This window comes from Leuresthes tenuis, unplaced genomic scaffold, assembly GCF_036924035.1.
Source record: "Leuresthes tenuis unplaced genomic scaffold, fLeuTen1.0.hap1 SCAF_9, whole genome shotgun sequence".
Taxonomy (NCBI): Eukaryota; Metazoa; Chordata; class Actinopteri; order Atheriniformes; family Atherinopsidae; genus Leuresthes; species Leuresthes tenuis.
Window position 1 is genome coordinate 31086234 of NW_027325363.1, and position 22860 is coordinate 31109093.

Below are 22860 nucleotides of genomic sequence, written 5' to 3' on the forward strand. Positions count from 1 at the left end.
CATCACTCTATTTTTACAGGCCCCCCACTGACCAAGTCTTCTTAAATTTTTCTCTCTTCATTGCCACAATGTTCTCATGTACATAAAGTTCAGCATACAAGTTTGCTGACAAAAGCAGTCACATCTCCATGCCTCCTCTTTCTCCATCTAGTTCTCTCGCTAATATGTGTATGTGTGTGTGTGTGGCTGGTCCCTACGCACTGTGGTGACTGCAGCCAATTCCATTAGCCAGATGAGCAGGCCTCCAATGAAGGGGAAAGCATAATGACAACACCAGCGTGTCTCCCACACACTCCTCCATCACTGGTGGTGCTCATTCTCCCTTCGTCTGCTCCCCCATCACTTGTCAGAGTGTGTGTTTGTGACTGTGGGAATCCAGTGTGTGTTCTAGCTGTGTAATTTAAAGCCTTACAGCACAGTCTGCCATTTGTGTTCTTGCTTAGGTGAGTTTCAGCACACCATTTTAGTGTTCATGACTAATCCAAAGATGTAAACCAGCAGCAGTCAAGCATTCACTTCCTGCTGAGCGCATCAACTTTAAAAATATACACTCACTGTAAAATGTTTTTGGAGGAACCAGCAGTGGATTTTATGATGCTTTGGTTTTCAGGAGACAAGGTTTGATTCCCAGCAGGACATCCTAAGCTGAACATACAGTACGTGCACCCAAGCTTCTGTGAGGTACTTTGTACAAAAGTTTACAAGAAAAAGCGTACATTTTCTGTCTGTGTTGTGTTTGGGGCCGCAGATTGAGAGCTTGTCTGTAGATCACATTATTCTTTTTTTCATTTTACAATTCAACTTACAAAATAAGAAAACCCCAGATGTTTCGCCTAACGGTCAGTTTGAAATAAAAGTGTAACTTGGGTGAAGTTTGGAATAGAGGCAGCCCACCCTCCTCGATTATCTAAGGGGTCATTACCTGAAGTTAATGTGTTAATGTGTTAATGTAGTGCAAGGGGACTGTATCTTTTCATCTCTGTAACAAGCCCCATTAAAATCCATTCAGCTAATGAGCCTTCACTCAGTCGTAAGGTGATTAAGACTTACTGCTTTATCTGTGCAGAGCTCTCACAGGCAGTACTTACATTTAGCTCTGATCTGACTCCATTACTGCACAAAGTCTACACTGACAAAAACAATTTGATCATGTGTTACGTTTTGTGTTTGAGTCCATTTTGAACACCAAATGATGTAATGCTCATTAAAGTTTGGTGATGTTCTAGTTGCAGTTTTTATATTGCATGAAACCACAATCAAACATTCTTTTAAAGTTTGCTTAAGTTTAAGATATAGTAGTATTACTCAACTAATTTAGTTTGACAATATTTGCCAATTACTTTTCCTATTAGGATTTTACATTAAAACACATAATAGGTTTATTAGTTGTAGCACAAAACCCATTATATTACAAGATCACCTTGGGGTTTCTTGTCATAGGTCTGAAATGTCCACCAGCTGTAAGCAGCTCCACTAAAGGGTTAGCTTGCCTCTCAATCTCTCGTGTGGTCTCGAAGAAATTAAGGGTATAATGTTTTACAATAAAGTACAACAATGTGAGATATAACAAAAAATAATATATAAAATATATAAATATAACTTCTTTCGTCTTTTATAGTCAAGCCAATTAAATAATTCAAAATGAATTGCCAAACCACTTGGTATAGAATATCATCATCGATATCAATTGGTAATCCAAATCAAGTGCTTTAATTTTTTTAATTAAATCTTTGAATGTGTATTTTATATTAGTAATGGATCTATTTTCATGTTTATTGCTGCACTGGTATATCAGTTGAAGGAGCTAAATACTTCTTCCTGTTAAGATTTGTGTTTTTTTTGTAGACTATTTTGGTTTTGTCTAGGATTTCCTTGGTTTTATTCTTTTGTTTTCTTGTTTGAGATTAAGACATGGGTTTTTATTGTGTTTTGTTCTTGTCATTAGTCTCGTCTTGATTAAGTTATGTTAGTTCCTGTTACATTCTCTCCCTCACAGTTACCTCAGTTTTCATGTCCTCTTCAATATTTCCACTCATTTCACCTGTGTGAGCCGCTACCATTCCCTAATCACCACTCCTCAATATTTAAGCTCCCTGTCTTCTCATAGTCATTGTCACATCCTCGCCGTTACATCCTTGCTGTGCTTCCAGATTGTTTCATGTTCATGTTAAAAGTCATGGTCTCAGTTAGAGTCTGGTTTTGTTCTGTTCTTGGGTTTCTGTTTTTCTCTTGTTTAGCTGTTTGTGTTATTTGTTCTAGTACGTGGTCCCACACAGGCCTTCTACGACTGTGTAGGTGAGAGACTTTGGGCTAGACTGAGAGTGGTAGCTGAACTCATGGATGTGTTGTGTTCAAGGCCTTGGCTCCTCTCCCTTCCAGATGTGGCAGATCTGGAAGAGGAGGCTAAGGCAGAGCAAAACCCACCACTGGCAAAAATCTTTAATGTAAAGCCCGGCATGTTTTTCCCCTGTGCTCAGTCCTCCAGTCACACTGCCACTCTTGTCTCCTTCCGCCTCCACAGTCACACCTCTGCCAGCCTCGTTAGTCAAGTCGCTGCCTGGCTCCACAGTCATGTCTCTCCCTACTTCCACAGTCATGTTGCCGCTCGTCTCTTTAGTCACATCTTTGCTTGTCTCTCCTGACGATGTGCGGCTGGGAGTTGCCACCATGGAGGTCTGATCAGAAACCCCTCTGCCTGCTTCCGAGGGGGTTGGTCATGACATTCTTCTCCAGCCGCCATCCAGGAAGAGACACTCCGGAAAGAAGCTCTCATCACCCCTGCACCATTTAGACCACAGACTTCGGCTGATCTGCCAGTGCCTGGCCCTCATCTGAATCTTCGTGTCATTCTGAGTCTGCAACAGAGTCTCTGCTCCACTCCAAGTCATCATCGGAGTCTTCATTTTGGCCTGATTGTTCACCCCCACCTGCTCTAGTTCAGCCACCTTCAGCGATCCGGTCTCCAGTGCCCTGACTTTAAGAGTTCAAGTCTCCAATGCCACTGTCTTCAGTGGCTCAGCTTCGGACTCCAGTGCCACAGCCCACCGAGCAACGGTCTCCAGTTCATCAGTCTCCAGCATACCAAACTCCATGGTGTCAGGCTCAAGTACCTCCATTGCCTACTTTCAGGCCTCAACCTATGCTGCCTACATTGGGGTCTTTCCTGAGCGGAGGGCACCGCTGTCTGTTCCTGTCTCCAAGGAGGTCCCAGTGGGTGACACTCCGGCTACTGTTTCGGAGGAGGTCCCTGGGAGGGATGCTTTAAATGTCATTCAGCATTGGCAACTGTATAGTTTACAAAAGTACAAAATTACATTTCAGTGGATCCAGAAACAGTGAAATAAAAATGAAAAAAATTTAAAGTACAATAACAATGAAAATGTATAGAGACTGTATTGGTTATAAAATATAGATAAAAAACGGAGTTGCCTTTGAGGGACACACCTGCACCTGGTCACAAAGAGGTCCCTGGGAGGCACAGAGTACGTCCAACTTTTTACTGTCTCTGGTGAGGCAGTCCCTGTGAGGGACTGGTGACCTGTACAGGGTGTAACCTGCCTCTCGCCCAAAGGAGGGGCAGCTGAGAAACTGTTTAAATGGTGGAGGTATTGAACAGAGGGGTGGGCAGTTTATATCCTTGTAACCTGGCCACATTAACATTAGTTTTGGCAGCTGCACAGAGTAAGATATAAACCTTTATTGGAATAACAGAGGTGAACTCTCTCTGTAGATGATGTAAATTGACAGATAGCAGTTCAATGTCCCAAATACATATTCTCTCCTTCACAGTGGCATCCCAGGATAGCGCCATCTGTAAGCAATTAAACCCAACAAGCACCACAATACCCCCAGTTTTGCTTTTACCACTATTCCCAATATCTCTGCCTGTTTTTCAGAAAACCAGACAGAGAGATGTTGGATGCATGTCTCGGTGAAACACATAATACTGCACTTTTGATATTCCTACTGTGTTCTCATAAGCACTCATCCATTTTATTCACTAGTGGTCTCCCATTCTGCATGATGATTGAGGGAAGAGATTTTTTTATACATTCTCCTCCTCTTTCTGAATAATTTAGAATTCATGTTGTTTCCTCTTGTGTGATTTGCTGTCTTTTTCTGGACATTAGAATGGTTTTAGAAAGCTCAATCAGCTGCATATTTTTTCCTAAAACTAGAAAAAATTAAACTTCTCCATTGACATGATAACTCATCATAACAGATGTTTAAAAAAGTGCTGTAAATATGAAGAGAGTCAACATAAGCAGCACAGCTTATAAATCCGCTCTCAAAAATGTTTATTTTACATAAAAAGGGCTCAGTGGAAAATCCCAGTATAATACATGCAATTTTAATGGAGCTGGAACTTATTGCCATTATGGTGTGGCACATTATAGAACTGTTACTTGGCTGTGCAATTTCACTTTCACATATCACCATGTATTTCTATGTATGAAAACAATATGAATCCTCAATGTTTAAAAAAAACTGATAATATTTCTTCACTGAAGGCACTATTTGATAAGCATAAACACTAACAGTGCCATAACACGTGCATCATAAGGTTCCCTGCTGTGGTTAGCAAGCTAGCTTTAGCATCCCCTTCTTCCAGTTACTGGCTGAAAATTGATTTTTGCTCCCTCCTTTTACTCTGCATTGCCAAGATGACAAGATTAAATTTGACAGCCATCTTCTAAACAGATAAATGTTAGTTTAATTCAGTCTCACAACTCTGTTACATGATCATTCCCAAAACACCTAATCTTATGCAACAAATAGCATATATGATTCTGGAGTTTGGTTTTAAATTACCAGTGTGTTTTCCTCTATTCTGATGAGTACAGCCTTGAATAATAACAGCATTGAGCCATGTAGTTATTAAACAAAACCTCACTACCTAAATTAAATGCCATTGTGACTTTAGTTTTCAGTAACCACACAGATCATTATGGATTATACCCTCTCACACAGCAAAATTACTTTCATTTTACAATTCTCTCCCCTCACATACAACAGGGAAATACTGTAGTTTTATTATCATATAGATGACTCTCACACATGTAGCTTCACTTTAGGACACAAATTTGTAAACACACATATTCACAGACACAAACTTGTTTTTCTATCTTTGTGGTGATTCACTATTGGCATAATGCATTCCCTATCCCCATACCCAAAACCTAACCATCACAACTGAATACATAATCCTAACCCTATCCCTCGACCTAACCATAACTTTATTCAAACCCTACCCATAAAATCAAGTTCTGACCCTCAAAAATCCCTTTAAATATGTGGGGTCCACCAGTTTGGTCCCCTCAAAACATATTAGACCCCACAAGTTGATCAGGCTCCCTGTTTTTGGACCCTATAACTATAGAAAAACAGGTACACAAAGAGAGAGATAAAAAAAGGTAGAGAGATATGAAATATAAATTAAAACCTGTGACTGCCCAAACAAACAATGCAGCAACAAACCCAACTAATGAAGCAATGTCACCTTACCAATAACACATGATTTGCTGTTACCACCTTAGCCCATTCATTTACTTAAACACACATTTTCCCCTTCCTGCCTTACTTTCTGTGTTCCTGTCAAGTTAATTCATTTCACTTGTGCATTACTGTTGGGACCTCGAGGTGCTGCTGCCAAGGCACTTTTGACTTAATATCTGTCCTGCGTAGGGAAATTTTCTTTTTTTTTTCTGAAAGAAAAAAAACATGGCAACAACAACAACATGCCTTGAGGTTTGTATGGAGCCTCACAGGAGGAGCAGGGGGCATTTGTCCCTGCAGGGCAGATTAGATGTGCATGCCCATTGGGGGCATGAGGACACACCAGCACTCCGTCGTGTGGGGGGAGAAGACACAGCTTGAATACATAAATGAATGAGCCATTTTCTTTCCTTCTGCTTGACATTTTCTTCAGCTCTTCTGCCTCTCCCCAGTGAGTCCGTCTGGATTGGAGGGAGCTGTTCTTTTACTGTTGGACCCTGTTGACTCCACATTAGTCATTGGTTTCTCTCTGACTACTCAAACTTACAGGAGTGTTATACCTTGAGAGCCTGTGTGACATACATAAACACATAATTAAATCTTATGTACAAGCCTGTTAGTGTGTGACATTGATATATGATTTACACAGATATTACCAACTCCAAAGGTATTCTGCAAATGAAAAACCAATAGACCCTTCTTATTCTTCTATTCACTATTCTTCTCCCCTCTTTTCCCACCTAAGGGTTGAAAACAGGGAGAAGTAGAGTATACAGCCCAGTCTGGCCCCTCTCCCTGACATTGCTTTCCTCACCCTCTCTCTGTGTCCTCTCTACTACTCTATCTCTCTTTTCTCCTACCCTCTGTTCCCATTTAAACACCCCTTAACACTCAAACACATCTCCATACAAAGTAAGTGCTGTGTAGAATTGTAAGAGATTGAAAGACCTAGTCCTACTAGTAGAATTAGTCAAAATATGACTGTTTATCAGCAAGATTTCTCAAGAAGTATAAAGCTGAATCTGATGATCCTTGGTGAAGAGGGGGTGCAATAAAAAGGAAAGGAAAAACTGATAAAACCTTTTTTGCAGACATAGATCGCTTGAATTAAAATTGGGCCATATCAGTCAGGAGAATGAAATGTGAGTATTTTAAATTTTTGCAAACCAGGCAGACATATTCTCAATGCTTCTTGACCAAAATTACTCCAAACTCGTCACATACTCATATTTTGTCAGGAACAAATCACAGGATTGTGATTTCAGACAAACCATGCTGAAAAGTAACAAGATTACAAAAGTGTGGTCTCAAACCGAACTTATTGGAAGCTCAATGCAGAGCGCAAAGTTTAACTTACAGAAATAGCCTCATAGACACTAATCTTGGTCTGTGGATGAAGATCCTACAATCTATCTTACTTTCAACCCACCAACTTCCAAATTGACTTTTTTTCTGACAGTGTTGAAGTTACACTAGAGTTTGGCAATTTTTTTGTTCTATGGCTTTCCCTACAGTTGTAGGATATAACACCACCGTTATAAAAACAAATCTTCATGTGAGCCTTGTACATTTAAAGCCGTAGACATGGATTCGTTGTCTGTTTGTATGCTGAAGACGCAACAAAGATGCCATCAAAAGGTTAAAAAAATGTCAATCGACCGTAAAGCAAAAATAGTGCGGTGCAGGACTGGATGCTAAAGTTGTGAACTGTGGTATCTCAAATGCCTGTGTGCTGCTGGGCAGTTTCAGGCCCAGAAATATGCATAACAAAGGTCATTGTACTTTAAAATAAGTATAAAAAATATATAGTTTTAAGGTTCACAAACTTCTCATGTGTTGCTTTAAGGCTCACACCCCACTATTTGCTGGGTCCCCATCTCCATTCACCAAGGGTATATAATTCCTGTCTGAGATGCTAGAACATGAAGATTATACGAATTTGTGGCTTGGAGAAATGTGGATTGGTTTGTCATGCTGAATATCGACGTATATACAGACCATATTCTGTCATTTCAAAAGTTGTAAGTGAAATCACCAGGTACCATAGAAATCAAATTATCATCTACACTTAATGTTACAGCCATCCGACTTTCTCATTTTTTTTTTATCTACAACGAATAGGATGTTTTTGGTTAACTAATAGAGAAAGGTGCTCCAGGGCAAAACTAAAAGATGTTTCAAAGTTTTGAATATGTATCAGCTCTGCCACTTTCACTCCTGCGGGTTTTTTTTTTAGTAAGTAATTTTACTTATTTTTCAGAAATTATTAAATAAGGTAATGTCATTTTATTTCTTCTGTTCTAGGGTTCTCCATAACTACATGCTGTGGCGTATTGTGGCAGCACTAAGTGAACACCTGTCCACCGCCTTCCGTAGCACCATCCATGAATTTTCACGAGAGATTGATGGCACTGAGCAGCAGCTGGAGCTGGGCAGACTCTGCCTCACACAGGCCAACAAACACTTTGGCATGGCCCTGGGGGCCCTGTTTGTCCAGCAACACTTCTCTTCCCAGAGCAAAGCCAAGGTTTGAATATATATGTGGACTTTTGAATGGATGGAGGGCTACTTCAGCAATGAAGTACAAGGGCAATTCAACAAAGTATGAATTAATTGTTTTTTTTCTTCTTATGTTTTAGAACATTTAAAAAAGAAATTACCTCCCTTCTCAATTTTCAAATAATGCACTAGACAGAGAGAAATCTGCAGAGTAAATGTGAAATAAACTGAACATTTGTTTTATAATGTAACATCCAAATGATTGAGTTTTGCACTGGTCCAAATAGAGTTCCAGCAGAGCTTAACCCAAGTGGTGCATAACTGCCTATTCCCAAGTAAGATTTGTTTTTTAAAAACAGAGGGCCAAGAGAGCTAGAAAGTAGAATTTAATTAACAAACAATAAATCTTTCCATCCATCATCCATTTTCGACACCCGCTTAATCCAATTCAGGGTTGCGAGGGCGCAGGAGCCTATCTCAGCTGTCATTGGGCAAGAGTCAGTGTACACCGTGGACAGATCGCCAGTCCATCACAAGGCCACATAGAAACAAATGAGACAAACCATCTACACTCACACACACTCCTTTGGTCAATTTTAGAGTCACCAATTGACCTAACATACATGTTTTTGGGCAGTGTGAGGAAGCTGGAGTACCCGGAGAGAATCCACGCATACACAGGGAAAATGTGCAAACTCCACTCAGAAAGACCCCAGCCGAGAACCAGAAACCCTCTTGCTGTGAGGTGATGTTCCTAACCACGTCACCGTGCAGCACAGTCAATTACTATGAAACAGTCCATTTCATAGTAATCAATTAACCTAACATGCATGTTTTTGAACTGCTGTAGGTAGCTGGAGAACCCACACTGACACAAGGAGAACTGACAAACTCCACAAAGATAAGGTTGAAATCTGGAACCTTCCTGATTTGATGCAACAGTGCTAAACACCACACCACCATGAGCTCATTTGGCCATAGCTCTCTCAAAATGTTTTTGTACAATGTAGTTTTTTTTTCTGCCTTTTAAGTAAATTAGCTTCATTTTAGCTCAGAGCAAGAGTCTCGCTGCCGTAAATGTTACACACACACTGGTCCAGCTAGATACTAGGTTTTCACATTCCCTTTTAAGGAAATTTCTCCCAGGAAGTTTTCTGTTGTGCTGGTAGGTTCTTGGAAAGAACAAGTTCAAATGTTCACGCACTTTAGCTAATGTATGTCACCAAATCTGCTTTCTTTAATTTAGGGAGCTTATATATCCCTAGGCCCTTCCCTTTGTAAGTAGTTAGTTTGTGTATGTATGGATTTGACTGCCTCTGTGCAGCCATATAGTCTCACTAATGTAACACAAATACATCTCCCACATTCTCCAGAAATGTTGGAAACAGTTGTTTAATTTTCCTGATCTGGGGTCTGGAAATCTTATCTACACCAATCAGAGCTATCTAGTTCCGCCCTCTCATTCAAAGCTTTTTGTTTCAATGTTGTTCTCTGCCAGGTTGGTCACAACTGATTTCCCACCCTCCGTCCTTTGGTGCTCTTCACTTTCCCCTGAATCCTCTTCCACATGAAATCTTTTCTTAGGATCATGTCCTTTCCAGGTCATAGGGATATGGTTTCCAATGGGATTTCCAACCTCTATAACCCCATGCACTTTCTGTAAGCCCCTCTTAATCTCCATTTCACCTTCCTCTTACACTTTTACTCTCCACCCCACAAACTTCATCCTACATCAAGCCATCTTTCTACTTCTCTTGCAAACCTTTAAAATCTTACAAAGCTCATGGCTGTAAAGCAGATATCGAGTTCTACACAACTCTGTATAGTAATTACTTTTCATGTATGATACCTTAATAGACAGCTAAGTTACCAAGATCCTTACATCCCATTTAAGATTCTAATAAGATGCCAAGTCTGACTTTAAAAAATGCCTCAAACTAGTTGAGCTTTTCAGATTAACACCAAGAACAGGGATTTTTATGACCAGATTTACAGCAGTGGGTGTCATATCTTAAACACCTGACAATCTTTAAAAATCAAATCAGAGGTATCGCTGTCGACCAGAATGGTACTGTGTTTTTGTCACTGTCCCTGTCCATTTTGCCTATTTCACATTGTTTAGTATGCAATATTCTAGCTTGTCTGCACATGTTGCACAGGACATCATCAAACAAGAGGGAGGTACCAGACCTGAGGCTTGTGATAAAGGGTGTAGCCTTTACTGATTCACTAATGTTGCTTATCTCAGCAGAAACAAGAATGTGTAATGAGTCTTAGGAGCCGAAGCTGGAAGGTAGGAGACAGAGGGGAGGAAAGACAAGCTTTCTTGTTCATTTGTAGAGTCACATGTCCAGGGGACAGTTGCATAAACAATACATAAATACAAAAAACACATGTATGTCCTTTTCTGATCACAAATGTATATTTATAACGAACAACTGTGTGATCAGAACATGCACACCTTTTTATCCCTTGTTACTTGAGCGTGTGAGCGCTATGGAAAAAGTGAGCATTTAATTTACAATAAAAGTGAACAGTATCACTGAATTTAATCTGCATGATAGTGAGTATTTCTGATTTATTAGTTTGTCATTTTTCACATTACACTCTTATTTTTTATGACAATTGTGAGTGTAATGAATAACTTCAGCTGTGCATCATGGCCATGGAATACCTTTAATGAGACTTAAAGAGTCTCCAGCAGCAGATTGTCTCAGAGGCCTCTGCAGGTGTATCCTTCTTTGGCTGCTGGTTTATAATCCAACCATTTCTTCTTTTTTTCTTTTTTTCTTTTTTAATCTCTGGATCTGAGCTTATTACTTGTTTCTTTTTTGATTCAGCAGTTTTTATTCTGTTCCTGATTACAGAACTGAGACCACCATATAAAACTGTCTTTTTTCCTCTGTTTCACTGACAAGAGTCTCAGTTTTATATTCAGCAAAACATTTTGTTTTTAGCTATTGCTTTCATTATGATGCCTATTTACTTGTGGTGCAAACAATGTTTTGATTTGCAAATTAATATTTAGTGGAGTGTCTGCTTATATTCATGGCTCAAATTGGGAGTGGAAACAGCTTTACAAATCTGGTGAAAAGAATAGACATGCACATTTCTGCATTTGTGCATGCACACAATTGTCTACATCTTGCTCCAGCTGCCTTAGAAGGAGCAGTGCTGCTACTTTGAAAAACACATATATAATTCCACAACAGCTAAAAGAAGGTTGGACAGCAGATATGAATCTCAAAACATAGTTAGACCAGACCTAAAGTTGCAGCTGAGTCACTCTGTTGCATTTTTTAGTATGCTGGGAATCCAAAAAATCTCATCCAGTAGTAACCTAGATTGTCGCCAACCACTGGAACACTACCAGTAGAAGCTCCACAGTTAACTAACCCACTCCATGTTGTTCACGGTGTGCTTATCATTACTGCTATAATCTACCTAACAAAGTAAGAACTGTGTTTTCAAATCCTAATATTTGTTTGAATGGCCTATGTGACGGGATCTGCCTTCAGGTACAGGAGCTTGTAGAGGATGTAAAGCATTCCCTGAACCTCCGGTTGCAAGAACTGGAATGGATGGATGAAGCCACCAAGGATGCTGCCAAAGCAAAGGTTTGGAGCCTAACTGACAAGCTTCTGCCTTCCTGCCACATCCCATTAGAATTTGAAAATTTTATTGAGTTTGATTGATTTGTTGGTTAGATAGAAGATTAAGGGGCTTGACATTGAGAAGTGAGAATCACCTAATCCAGATCGCTCTGTGGTGTCCAGATTGCTCTGTGGTGCTGATTTAGGGGTCTGCACTGAAAGATATCCCTTCTAATACTTTCACAATCTAAAGTTATAATCCTTTTTGAGTTCTATGTGGAATATAAACAGCTTCCCTGTAATCCTATTACATTGCATTTGCCTTATTAGCTGATGCATGTGTGTGTATGCTCAGATGAGCCTGAGTCCAAAACCAAAGTATTTATATGTGGGTATTAGCTACTACAAGTGACTGTGGAACAGGGTTAAACAGGTCTGGTTGTTTTTCTTTCCCTTTTATATATATTTTTTTCCTCTCCTCTTAGCTAAAGCACATGATGGTGATGACAGGCTACCCGGACTACTTGCTTAAACCTGAGCTCATTGATCAAGAATATTGGGTGAGTCATACATTCCAATCATTATTCCTAGCATCTTGCTCTGTCTCTGGCTCAGAAGTGATCATTTAACTAAAGAAATATTTGTAGGAATCAGGTGCATAAACAAGGGTGTTGTATACTGTATGTTGTGGTGAGATTCATGTGGTGGAATAGGCTCCAGCCCCCCCACGACCATACAGTTGGATTAAGTGAGTGAATAGAAAATAGATGGATGAATGGATGGATGAATGGATGGATGGATGGATGGATGGATGGATGGATGGATGGATGGATGGATGGATGGATGGATGGATGGATGGATGGATGGATGGATGGATGGATGGATGGATGGATGGATGGATGGATGGATGGATGGATGGATGGATGGATAATAAAAGTGTAGATAAAATCTTAAAACAAGACCTAAGTCTAACATCTCATGAAGGTAATACTTAAAGAAGCAGCATTCCTCGTGACAAATCTGAGACCCACTTCAAGTAACTGAGATAATGTACCTAAAGGGATATTTTGTTTGTTTGTTTTTTAGGTAGAATTGAGTGAAGTACTTCTGAGTGATCATGAGTTGTAGCATACAGGACTTACTAGCAGTAGACAACAGTCAGAGTGCACAGTTTGGATAATCAGAAGTTCTCTTGATGGGCAAGGTAAAGCAAGAAGCTTTAGGAAGCTACAAAGGACAAGGCCACCAGAAGAGCAAAACTTTCCAGCTGCTCCTGAGGGATCCTGAGGCATTCCCAGGCCAAAAGGGACATATAATCCCTCCAGCATGTTCAGAGTCTGCACAGGGGTCCCCTACCAGTTGAACGTGCCCCAAAAAAAAACTCCAAGGGGAGGCCACTAGGAGGCATCCTAATCAGATACCTGAACAACCCCAGCTGACTACTTTTGATGCAAAGGAGCAGTGGTTCTACTCAGAGCTCCCTTTGGATGATTGATGTCCTCACCCTATCTCTAAAGTTAATCCCAGGTACCCTTTGAAGGAAACCCATTTCAGCTGCTTTTATCTCCAACTTCATTCTTTTGGTTACTACCCGAGTTCTGTGACCATAGGTGTGACGGCTGGAACGAAGATGGACCAATAAATTGAAAGCTTTGCTTTCTGGTTCAGTTCCCATTTTACAACAACAGAAAAGTTTTGTACTTTTCATTACTGCTGACAAAGCCCATATCTATTTGTGCATCTCTTGCTCTAACTTACCATTACAAGATCCTGAGATATTTAAACAGAGACTCATCCCTGATCCGACCCACTGTATGGGGTGCATTTAACAACAGTCCAGGTTGCAACTCTTTGCGGTGATATAGACTGTGTTAAGCAGACCCACTCTGTGTTACTATCACTGCAGAAGTGAAATAAATATCCACAATCTAGCTTTTGCTCGATTAAATTTTTTATGTTCGAGTTGTTTCAGATGGTGAAACATTTGTTTTTCTGGTGGCTCCTGCTCTGAGTAGCTTTTAGCATTTTTTTTAACCATCAGGATCCTTCAGAGAGCACTCTGACTACTGTCTACTGCAGATAAGATACTGACTACTCATAAGAAATTAAAAGAAATTTGATATTTCTTTAACTCTTATGCTACCATATAAACACTTAATTTGTATTTTATAACCAATACTACCAATACATTTTCATTTTGTATTTTACTCTTTTTGAAAATTGCATTGTTTCTCGAGCCACTGAAATGTAATTAAGGTCTCAGTTTCAGCTACTCTTGCCTACTGCCAGATTCAACAGCAAGTTACAACTTGAAACAAATTTTATTCCACTTTTTTCTTTTTCTTTTTTTTTTGTTAAGGTAAAGAAAACAGCCTGACATGTTCTAATTTCCTGGTAACCTTTGCAAAGCTGCAGACACACGCACAATAGACACAGTGAAATAGTCAAAAACATTGTACCCTACATATTTTTATAAACATAAAAGCATTTTTCTTACATGTATAATTAGCATAAGTGCTTTAACTGTATATGATTCAGTTAATCATAGTGTTTTGCTTAAAATATTATGTTGACAGTGACAACTCTCTGAGCTATGAGTAGGCTCACTGATGCATTTAATTCAGTGGAAAAGCATGGGAGCATCAACGGTACATCACGCTAGCAATGTGTATCATGTCATATGCTTGATTGTGTGGTCACATGTGTCCTTAAGTTTGCACAAAAACAAGCTTCTATTTATCAAAACATTGCTCCAAAACTGTACCAAAAATCACAACGACAAACGTTAATTAGAATGAGTTGCATTTATGTACAATAGATTAGAAAACTTTTGTTAAACCTAATTAAATTTTAACTCTCATACATATAAATAGGTTGCTGATGACAGATTGTAATAGCTGACTGTATTGAGGCTGTGGGGTCATCTGCTCCACTACAGCTGCATTAAATTCAGTCAAGAGGAAAAACTGTCAACTTTTGAAGCATTTGTCTTCCTTTAATTAAGATTTGATATTTTAGTTAACATTATTAACAAACTGTAGCTTTTTTGTATTGTGTTGACATGAGGTGTGATCATTTTTGTAGCCTACACGATGTAAGATACAGTCTCAAATCTAGTTTGTAATGTTTTTTTTTTTTAATCTATTGTCAGGCACCACTGCAAGAGGAAACTGTCCCTTCATATGAGCTGAATCAGATATGTGTCACAACCACCTCAGATTACCACTATTTACAAAAACAGCTAATTAGGAGCCTACAAACAGGGCTCATACATCCACAAACATAAGTTAGGAGTATTTAGCCTTTTTGGAAAATTAATGGATTTACTATTGTACAAAGAGTTGATTGTGAAAATGAATAGTGCTTGTGTGTCTCCCTGCCAAATAGGCTACATTGTTATTGCAGTGTGTTTTTTCACCCGATCCTTTTCATTTGTTCAATTTGATTTTAATTATTGTCTTTCATGAAAGGTTGTGTGGTTCATGTTATTTTTACATTTGATGTTTTCACACAAATCTTAAAAACATCATATGTTGTGATCATTTATGATTTTTTCTAAGGTGTAAGTGCACTAATCTTGTAATCATTGCATGGTTGCATAGCCTTTATCCTTGTTTACTTTAGATTGCTATATTCTTGTTGAAGAAATGAAATGTGTATCAATTCAGCTTTCTGGAAGAAAGATTGTTAGCAGATTTCCCTAAAAGTCACACCACTCCTTAAGTACCTAGCATCCTGTTAAGTGTTCACTTTCTATCTATGGTTTGCAGTTTGATGTGAATGAGAGGACCTACTTCAAGAACATCCTCAACAGTATCAAGTTCAACATCAAACTGTCTGTCAAGAAAATCCATGAAGAAGTGGACAAGACTGCGTGAGTGTCATGCCCTATTAGAGCTCACATAATCGGTATAAGAGCTACAGGCCACATTCGTCAGCCATCTCAGCTCACTGACATGCAGTGCATGCAATTAAACACTGTCGATGCACGTGAGATCCAGACTGAGCTCACAGCTGAGACTCACACTGCATGCTGCACTCACACCACTCCAACTGTGTCTCTCTAATATGTTTGACATGCCTAACATGTGTTCCCATGAATATCTTTATAGTTTGACATATTTGTTGATGTGCCTCTAAATTAAACCAACAGATACCAAATGACATAAACAGCTACCGAAAATCCATTTGATTTACTTATCTAAAGCAGCCAGGCAGCAGAAAAGTGCTTTGGGACATTTTTCTAAAATACTGCTCAGTACGACTGGATTGAGTGCCCCTGTTATGACAACACATTACAGTCACATTAGTATTCCAAGGTGCTCAAAACAACTGTATAATTTCCCCACACTTAATGCCTGAAATAATTAAATTACATATTCCCCCTTTATCACCAAAAAGTAAACATTTTATCACTGTTAAAAAAATAAAGATAGAAAGTCTCCTCCCCCATGAAGAGCCATTGCTCTTTCATTCAGAGAACAAGGGCATCTCACACTCTTAGAGTTAGTCATTTGGGGGATTTTGAGCCAAACAATTGGACTGGCTTTAACTGGATTACAATAGAGGAACTGTCTGTGTTTTCATATGCAGAGAGGAATGTTGACCATCGGAAACACACAAAGTGAATATGTCGCAACAGGGGAGTTATTGTGAGATAGGCATTTGTGTTTGGGATTCTGTTCACCATTCTGCTATGTTTTAAGTGTGTGTTAGGGATCCCATCTCTGAAACCCTGTTTGTTTGTTTTTTTGTTTGTCTGATGATGTTTTTCCTTCTCAGGTGGCTTCTCCCCCCACAGGCCCTTAATGCTTACTACCTCCCAAACAAGAACCAAATGGGTGAGTGTGTGATACTGACACACGCACACACACACACACCACCCTTCCTCCATATCCATTCTGTAACACAACATGGACCATGCATGAGTTGCACACATTTAAACCACGTTGGCGTCTGTTTTCATGAAGTCAAACATTGCGGCTGCAGGAAAAAAAATTCTTACCTCAAACTTCTCAATTTCTACCTTGATCTCCACCTCACATATTAATGTCCCCCTGGAGGAAACACAAGCAGTAACACCTTTCTGAGTTTAACAACTCCAGTCTTGCAAAGTCCCCCCTCCCCTCCCTTCCCTTTCCTTTCTCTCTCCTCATCTTCTCCCAAGATCGGCCTGTTGTCTGTCTGCCGGACTAAATCTCTTCCAGAACACAAATCAATGGTGTGTTCACAAGCTGATGCTGGAAAACTCAAGGAGTCAGACAAATACAGTCATTAGGGCTCAGTGAATCATTTTTCTCAACCCAACAACTTATTACTCTCAGTGAGTTTACTTATTCAGTTCTCAACCTGGCTCTTTTCCTGCTGTATAAACTCGCTCTCTAACTTACAGTATGTATACATGTAATTGTAGTCTTGGTGATTTAAAATAAATTTAATTTACTAATTAGCACAAATGAGGCTTTATAGAAGGCCTGTCATAAATCAAAGCATTGAATAGTGATTTTTTTTTTTCCTGGTGACAGCGGAAGCTGTGCTAATTAAGCTTTCAAAATGTCATTTAAGGTCTGACAAAAGACCCATACCCCCATCAATTTGAAGCGTAAACACCATGAACGACATGCAGGGGCAAGGCCAAGGAATAGGTAGAGGAAGTTAATACCTAGGGGTCCCTCAATCCTGATAGGGAATGTGAGATTAATAACAAACAAAATGGACGAGCTTGGAGTGCTCAGGAGGACACAACAGGAATACAGAGAAAACAGTATTATATGTTTCATTGAGACATGGCTGCAGGATATACCAGACTTCCAGACTTCCTTTCTATCTGGCTTTAAAATTTAACAAGCTGAAGAGACATTAGGAGCAGCGGCAAAAGCAAAGGTAGAGGTATTGCAGTGCAACAGATGGTGCCATCTTGGACATGTCACTTTGAAGGAGAGGATCTGTACCCATGGCACCGAACTGGTAGCTGTGAGTTTATGTCCATATAATCCACTGAAGTAGTTCATCTGTGTTAATCTGTAGAAATTACTTGGCACTGCTGCCATCATTGTTTGTGACATCATTAGTTCAGATGTTGCCAGGCTATAAACCAATATCCCAATCCATTTATGGCAATTTCAGGAGATTTTAATCACATCTTCATCACAGCTAGACTTCCAACAAACAGTTTCAGTTTGTCAACTGCTCCAACGGAAAAATTAAAAAGTTGAACTAATTCTATGAAAATGTACAAGATGCAAAACAAGAGGTGTCAAAACAGGGTTGAGACACTGCTTAAACCAACAGGAAATTTGACCAAAGCCTGTCTCATACATCTCAATGAGATCTCAGAAAATTGTGTCAAATTGTTAAAAAGGGACCTTAAAGGTGAAAGAGGATCAGGCTGATGGATGATGGACAAAACCAATGAGCCAAAAGTAGAGCCTTGCTCTACTTTTTTGTTATAGTTTATGAGGTTGCCTTGCTAATTTGGTCACATAAATTGACCTAATACATGTTTTTTTCTTCTTTTTTTTAATTCAATGAGGTTTCATGAGCATTCCGCCCTTTGCAGAATAAGCCACCTGTGCTTTTAATTCAAGTAAAGAGTTTGCCCCTTCTGGAAGATAAATTATGTTTAGGCTGTTTAAAATCACAATAATACTACTTCTCTCATGCTGCCCTTTTATCCATCTTCCAGTTTTTCCTGCTGGCATCCTTCAGCCCACTCTCTACAACCCTGATTTTCCACAGTGAGTATCCCCCCCCTACTCCCACCTCCTTTCCTTGTTCAGAAAATTCAGCATTCATTGTTGTCTCAACAACAAAAGACATTAAAGGCTATGGCTAGAAAACCACTACTTCCCCTAAAGGTCCAACACATTTGAGTAAACAAATTTATGCACCAAGAGCTCAATTACTGAACAAGGCTCTTCTAATGGAACAAATGTCATTGAGAGGTTGACTCCCTAAATTTGAGCACATCAACTAATTTGATTGTGAATGCCAGAAGATCACCCTGTCTGCCTCTGCCGGTGCAATTTCACACATTTGTTTGCTGGTTCTCTCAATACATTTTTAGGAACTACAGTTAGAAACCAAACTATTTATGACTTTGAATTATTCATACAATTAAATCTGAACACAAATTAACTTAGTTATGCAATTAAAAATGATTCTATTTTTTCTCATGGCTAACTAAAAATGGAACACAAACACAGCAACTGATGAGCAATTCAGTGTTTGTGCCAAGGACCATATATCATTTTCCACTATTTCCATCCTTGTCAGGGTGCAAAATCCCACAAATTAATATCTATATTGTTGTATACAGGTGTTCGGCAATAAAGCCCTCCACTGAAATCTAAATGTGAATTTCTAAACCACTAGCACTAAAATTCTTCAATATTCATGCCAAGTTTCAATTTTGTAAACAAAGTCCTAAGATTTTCTGAGATAAATACACAAGTTGCATTTAACAACTTAATGAAACAGTAGAATTTTAATCGGAAACAAAATGATGAATTTATTAATCTTACTACATATTTCCTACAAACTTTCAGCTATCATTTACCCAGTCGTTTTTTTTTTACATATTTTTATTGTGGTTTTCTCATTGATTGACATTTAAACATGAATTTTTTAAGTGACATGAATACATTATACCCCAATCTGGCAAAAATAAAAAAAATAGATAAATAGATAAACATGGAATAAAACAAACAAAAGTATACTATTATTATTATTATTATTATTATTATTATTATTATTATTTAGATAATAATTAGATAAAACAAAAATGAATTCCAATAGGATCACAGCAGTGCATAAATTACAGAACTCGTACAATTAATCACATTTCAAGGTCGTGAGTTTCCAGAAAGTCCATATAAGGTCTCCATAGGTGAGCAAAATTCTTTTTTACAATACATGTTAGTCTCTCCAAAGCGAGACAGGACATCGGTTCTATTGTCCACATTCCAATAGAAGGTGTGTCCATACTTTCCACAATAGTGAGATTATCTTCCGGACTTGTAAGAGTCCAAAGTCAATGAGCAGTGACTACTGCTGAGACACAACAAAGTTCTCTGGGTGTATTCCCAATAAACATATTTTGGCTCTTCCCTTCCAACTATGAGACCGATACGATGTAATACATATACATTTTTTCAGAATTGGTGTATCTTTAAACATTCCCATAAACAATGAATTAGCGTACCCTTTTCTTCTCTGCATTTCACACAAATATCCGGTACATTAGGGTATATGTGATTCAACCTGCAAGGTGTAAGATAAGTGCGCATTAACCACTTATATTGTAGCAGCTTATATTTGGTATTAACCGACTGGGTCTGAGCCTTAAAACAAGCCCTTTTCCAGTCAACTTCCTGGATATCCTCATTTAAATCAATTATCCATGCCTCCATCTTTTTGGAAGATAACAGTAAATCATAGAACGGTGAAAATTGTCCTCTGCCATCCATGTGGGATAGAGTCAATACCTCGGTTTTAGATAGTGGAGGTACAGACAATTGTTTATGCGTGGATAAAATAAAATGTTTCAGTTGGAGGTATTTAAAGAAGTATTTTCCTGGAATATCATATTTCTCACACATTATATGACATCAAGCTATTTTCTGCATATAAATCCAAAATTTTGGAGCAGCACCTTTGTTAAACCACATCCTAAATCCACCACCTGCTCTCCCCGGTATAAAACAATTATTGCCCCATATAGGGGTAAATTGTGATAATGCTGGTGTGTCTCCAACCTGTTGGTGTGCAGAGTACCACACTGAATGGTATTTCGAAGAAAGCAATTTTTTTGTTTTTTTGCCAGTCTTCTGGCACATGCTGAATATAAATAAAGCTTGAGAGGAAGCCCTTGTGTTGACGTCTCCTCTATAGTCACCCAAGCAAGAAGAGAAGTTACTGAAAAGTAATACATGGCTGTCATTAGCTGGACTGCCCAGTAATACAATTTTAGATTGGGGAGCTGAAGCCCCCCTCTTTCATATGGTAAGTATAATAGCTTTAGTTGTGGCCTGGCCTTTATATCATTCCAGATGAATTGATTCAGTATGTTATTAATGTTAAGTAAAAATATTTAGGTTAAAGGAAGCGTAAGTGATTGAAATAGATATATAAACTTTGGGAAGACCAACATTTTAATTATGTTTATGCGACCAATCATAGGTATAGGCATCTCGGTCTATCGATTTAGCATCTCCCTCATCCCATCCAACAGTGGGTCATATTTTAAAGAAGCCATTCGTTTCACATCAGGACTGATTTTAACCCCCAATTATGTAAGGCCTTCTTTAGTGGCTGCGAATGTCGTATCTATAATAGGCTGCAGTCTTTCATTTTCATTCAAAAACATTAGTGCAGATTTGGAATTATTTATTTCATACCCTGATATGTTTCTATTAAATTCATTACTTCGGAAATGCCATCTTTTAAGTTTGTTTTAAAAAAAAAAAAGAATTATGTCATCTGCGTAGAAAGCAATGTGACGTTCATATCCTCCAGTAGTTATACCCATGATGTCTTTATGAGTTCTTGTGGCCATGGCCGTTAAAACGTTAAAAGCATATTAAAAAGTAAACCCCACTCGATCCTGTCAAAGGCTTGACGCGCGTCTAAGGATAACACAGTTGTATCTCTAGAGTTTTTGTTTTTGTTTTTCACACAATACGTTCAGAACACGCCGAATATTATGAAATTCAACTATTGTCAACAAGGTGAGGAAAGTACGACTCCAGTCTTCTGGCCAGGGCCTTGCAGAGTATTTTAATCTCACACCCCCATCAAACTAATAGCTTGAAAGAGGAGCATTTGTTTAGTGGTTTGTTTGGTTTCAGGATTAAAGTTATTATCGCAAGTCTTAAAGATGGAAAGAGTATTCCCTTTATATAGGATTCCTTATACATGTCCAATAAAGGCACCAGGTGCTTTTACGCTCTGCATACTTCTGCTAATTCCTTCATAATGACTGCAATCCAATTCCTTCTGCTCATTTTCTGACAAAGTTTGAAACCTCAGTTGATCTAGAAAATTATTTTGTAAATCACCTAAACACTCTAATGTAAACAAAGCCTCATAGAAATCCCTAAAAATGTTATTGATCTCCACTGATGCTGAAGTCATATCACCTGCAGGTGTCTTGATGCTGTTGATTGCTCTAACTGCTTTTTCTTAAGTCGCCAAGCCAGCAGTTTACCAAATTTTTCTCCTTGATCATAATAAGACTGTTTGAGCCACATTAATTTTTTTGCGACTTTCTCAATGGATAATTTGTTATATTTGGCTCTCATAATTTGTAAGTTCTTTGCTTTCTGCGGACTGTAATTATTATACAATTCCTGTTCCAATCTAATTTGGTTTTCACGTTGTTGTTTCGCTTTAGATTTCGTAAAGCTAATAATTTCCCCTCTGAGATATTCTTTGAATGCCTCCCATCTAACACAAGCTTCAGTCTGGTCACAATTGATTTCAAAGTAATTAATTATTCTTCAGCAAATTTGATAAACTTTGCATCCTGCAGTAACTCAACAGGAAATCTCCATCTCTTAGGTTTATGAATAAATTTATCTATATGTACATTTAATGATACAGCTGCATGATCTCTAATGACAATGCTATCAAAACAGCAAGTCCAAATGAGACCAAAAAATAGTCAAGTCACGAGTGAGTGCCATGTGTACTCGAATAACAGGACTTTTCAACTTTATCTGGATGTAGTTCCCTCCATACTTAAATAATATATTCCTTGCTCGTGTATGAGTAGAGTCAAGATTAGTATAGCGATCTTTTGTGGGTACTAAAGTGCAATTAAAATAACCACTGATAAAGTACATACCTTGCAAGGTGGACAGAGTGAGGAAGAGATTCTGAAAATTTTTTATCATCATTCAGACCACAGAACGATTTGATTTTAATATGAAAAATATGATGGCACTGATATGTGAACCCCTAAATCAGATCAAATGTAACATAAACTGGTCAATGGCTTGACTATAAAGCTAAAATATAGCTGACTGATGTTTTGCTGCATGCCTACCATAAAATCAAAGCAAAGTTTTTATGTCAAAATCAGGCTAAAACATAGGAGTGAGTTTTCACCAATGCTACACTACACATGCTGGATATCCCACTCAGATATTACAGTAAAAGCAGCAATCACACTGATCTGCCATGACATTGTGACCACTTAACTGATATTGAGAAGGTCCTTGTGTAACAAAATGAGCTCTGACCAGGACAAGGAGAAAAAAAACATCTAGAG

At 38.6% G+C, this 22860-nt stretch overlaps 1 protein-coding gene across 2 annotated transcripts in view; it reads left to right on the plus strand.

Annotated features, from left to right (window-relative positions):
* Positions 1 to 22860, plus strand: part of LOC140314699 (endothelin-converting enzyme-like 1) — a 94174-nt gene that overhangs the window by 50531 nt on the left and 20783 nt on the right. For both annotated transcript variants that reach the window (XM_072393043.1, XM_072393044.1), the window contains exons 7-12: positions 7801 to 8023; positions 11514 to 11612; positions 12074 to 12148; positions 15359 to 15462; positions 16371 to 16429; positions 18274 to 18325. In XM_072393043.1, the coding sequence (XP_072249144.1) occupies positions 7801 to 8023; positions 11514 to 11612; positions 12074 to 12148; positions 15359 to 15462; positions 16371 to 16429; positions 18274 to 18325 (612 nt within the window). The remainder of the gene's footprint in view (positions 1 to 7800; positions 8024 to 11513; positions 11613 to 12073; positions 12149 to 15358; positions 15463 to 16370; positions 16430 to 18273; positions 18326 to 22860) is intronic.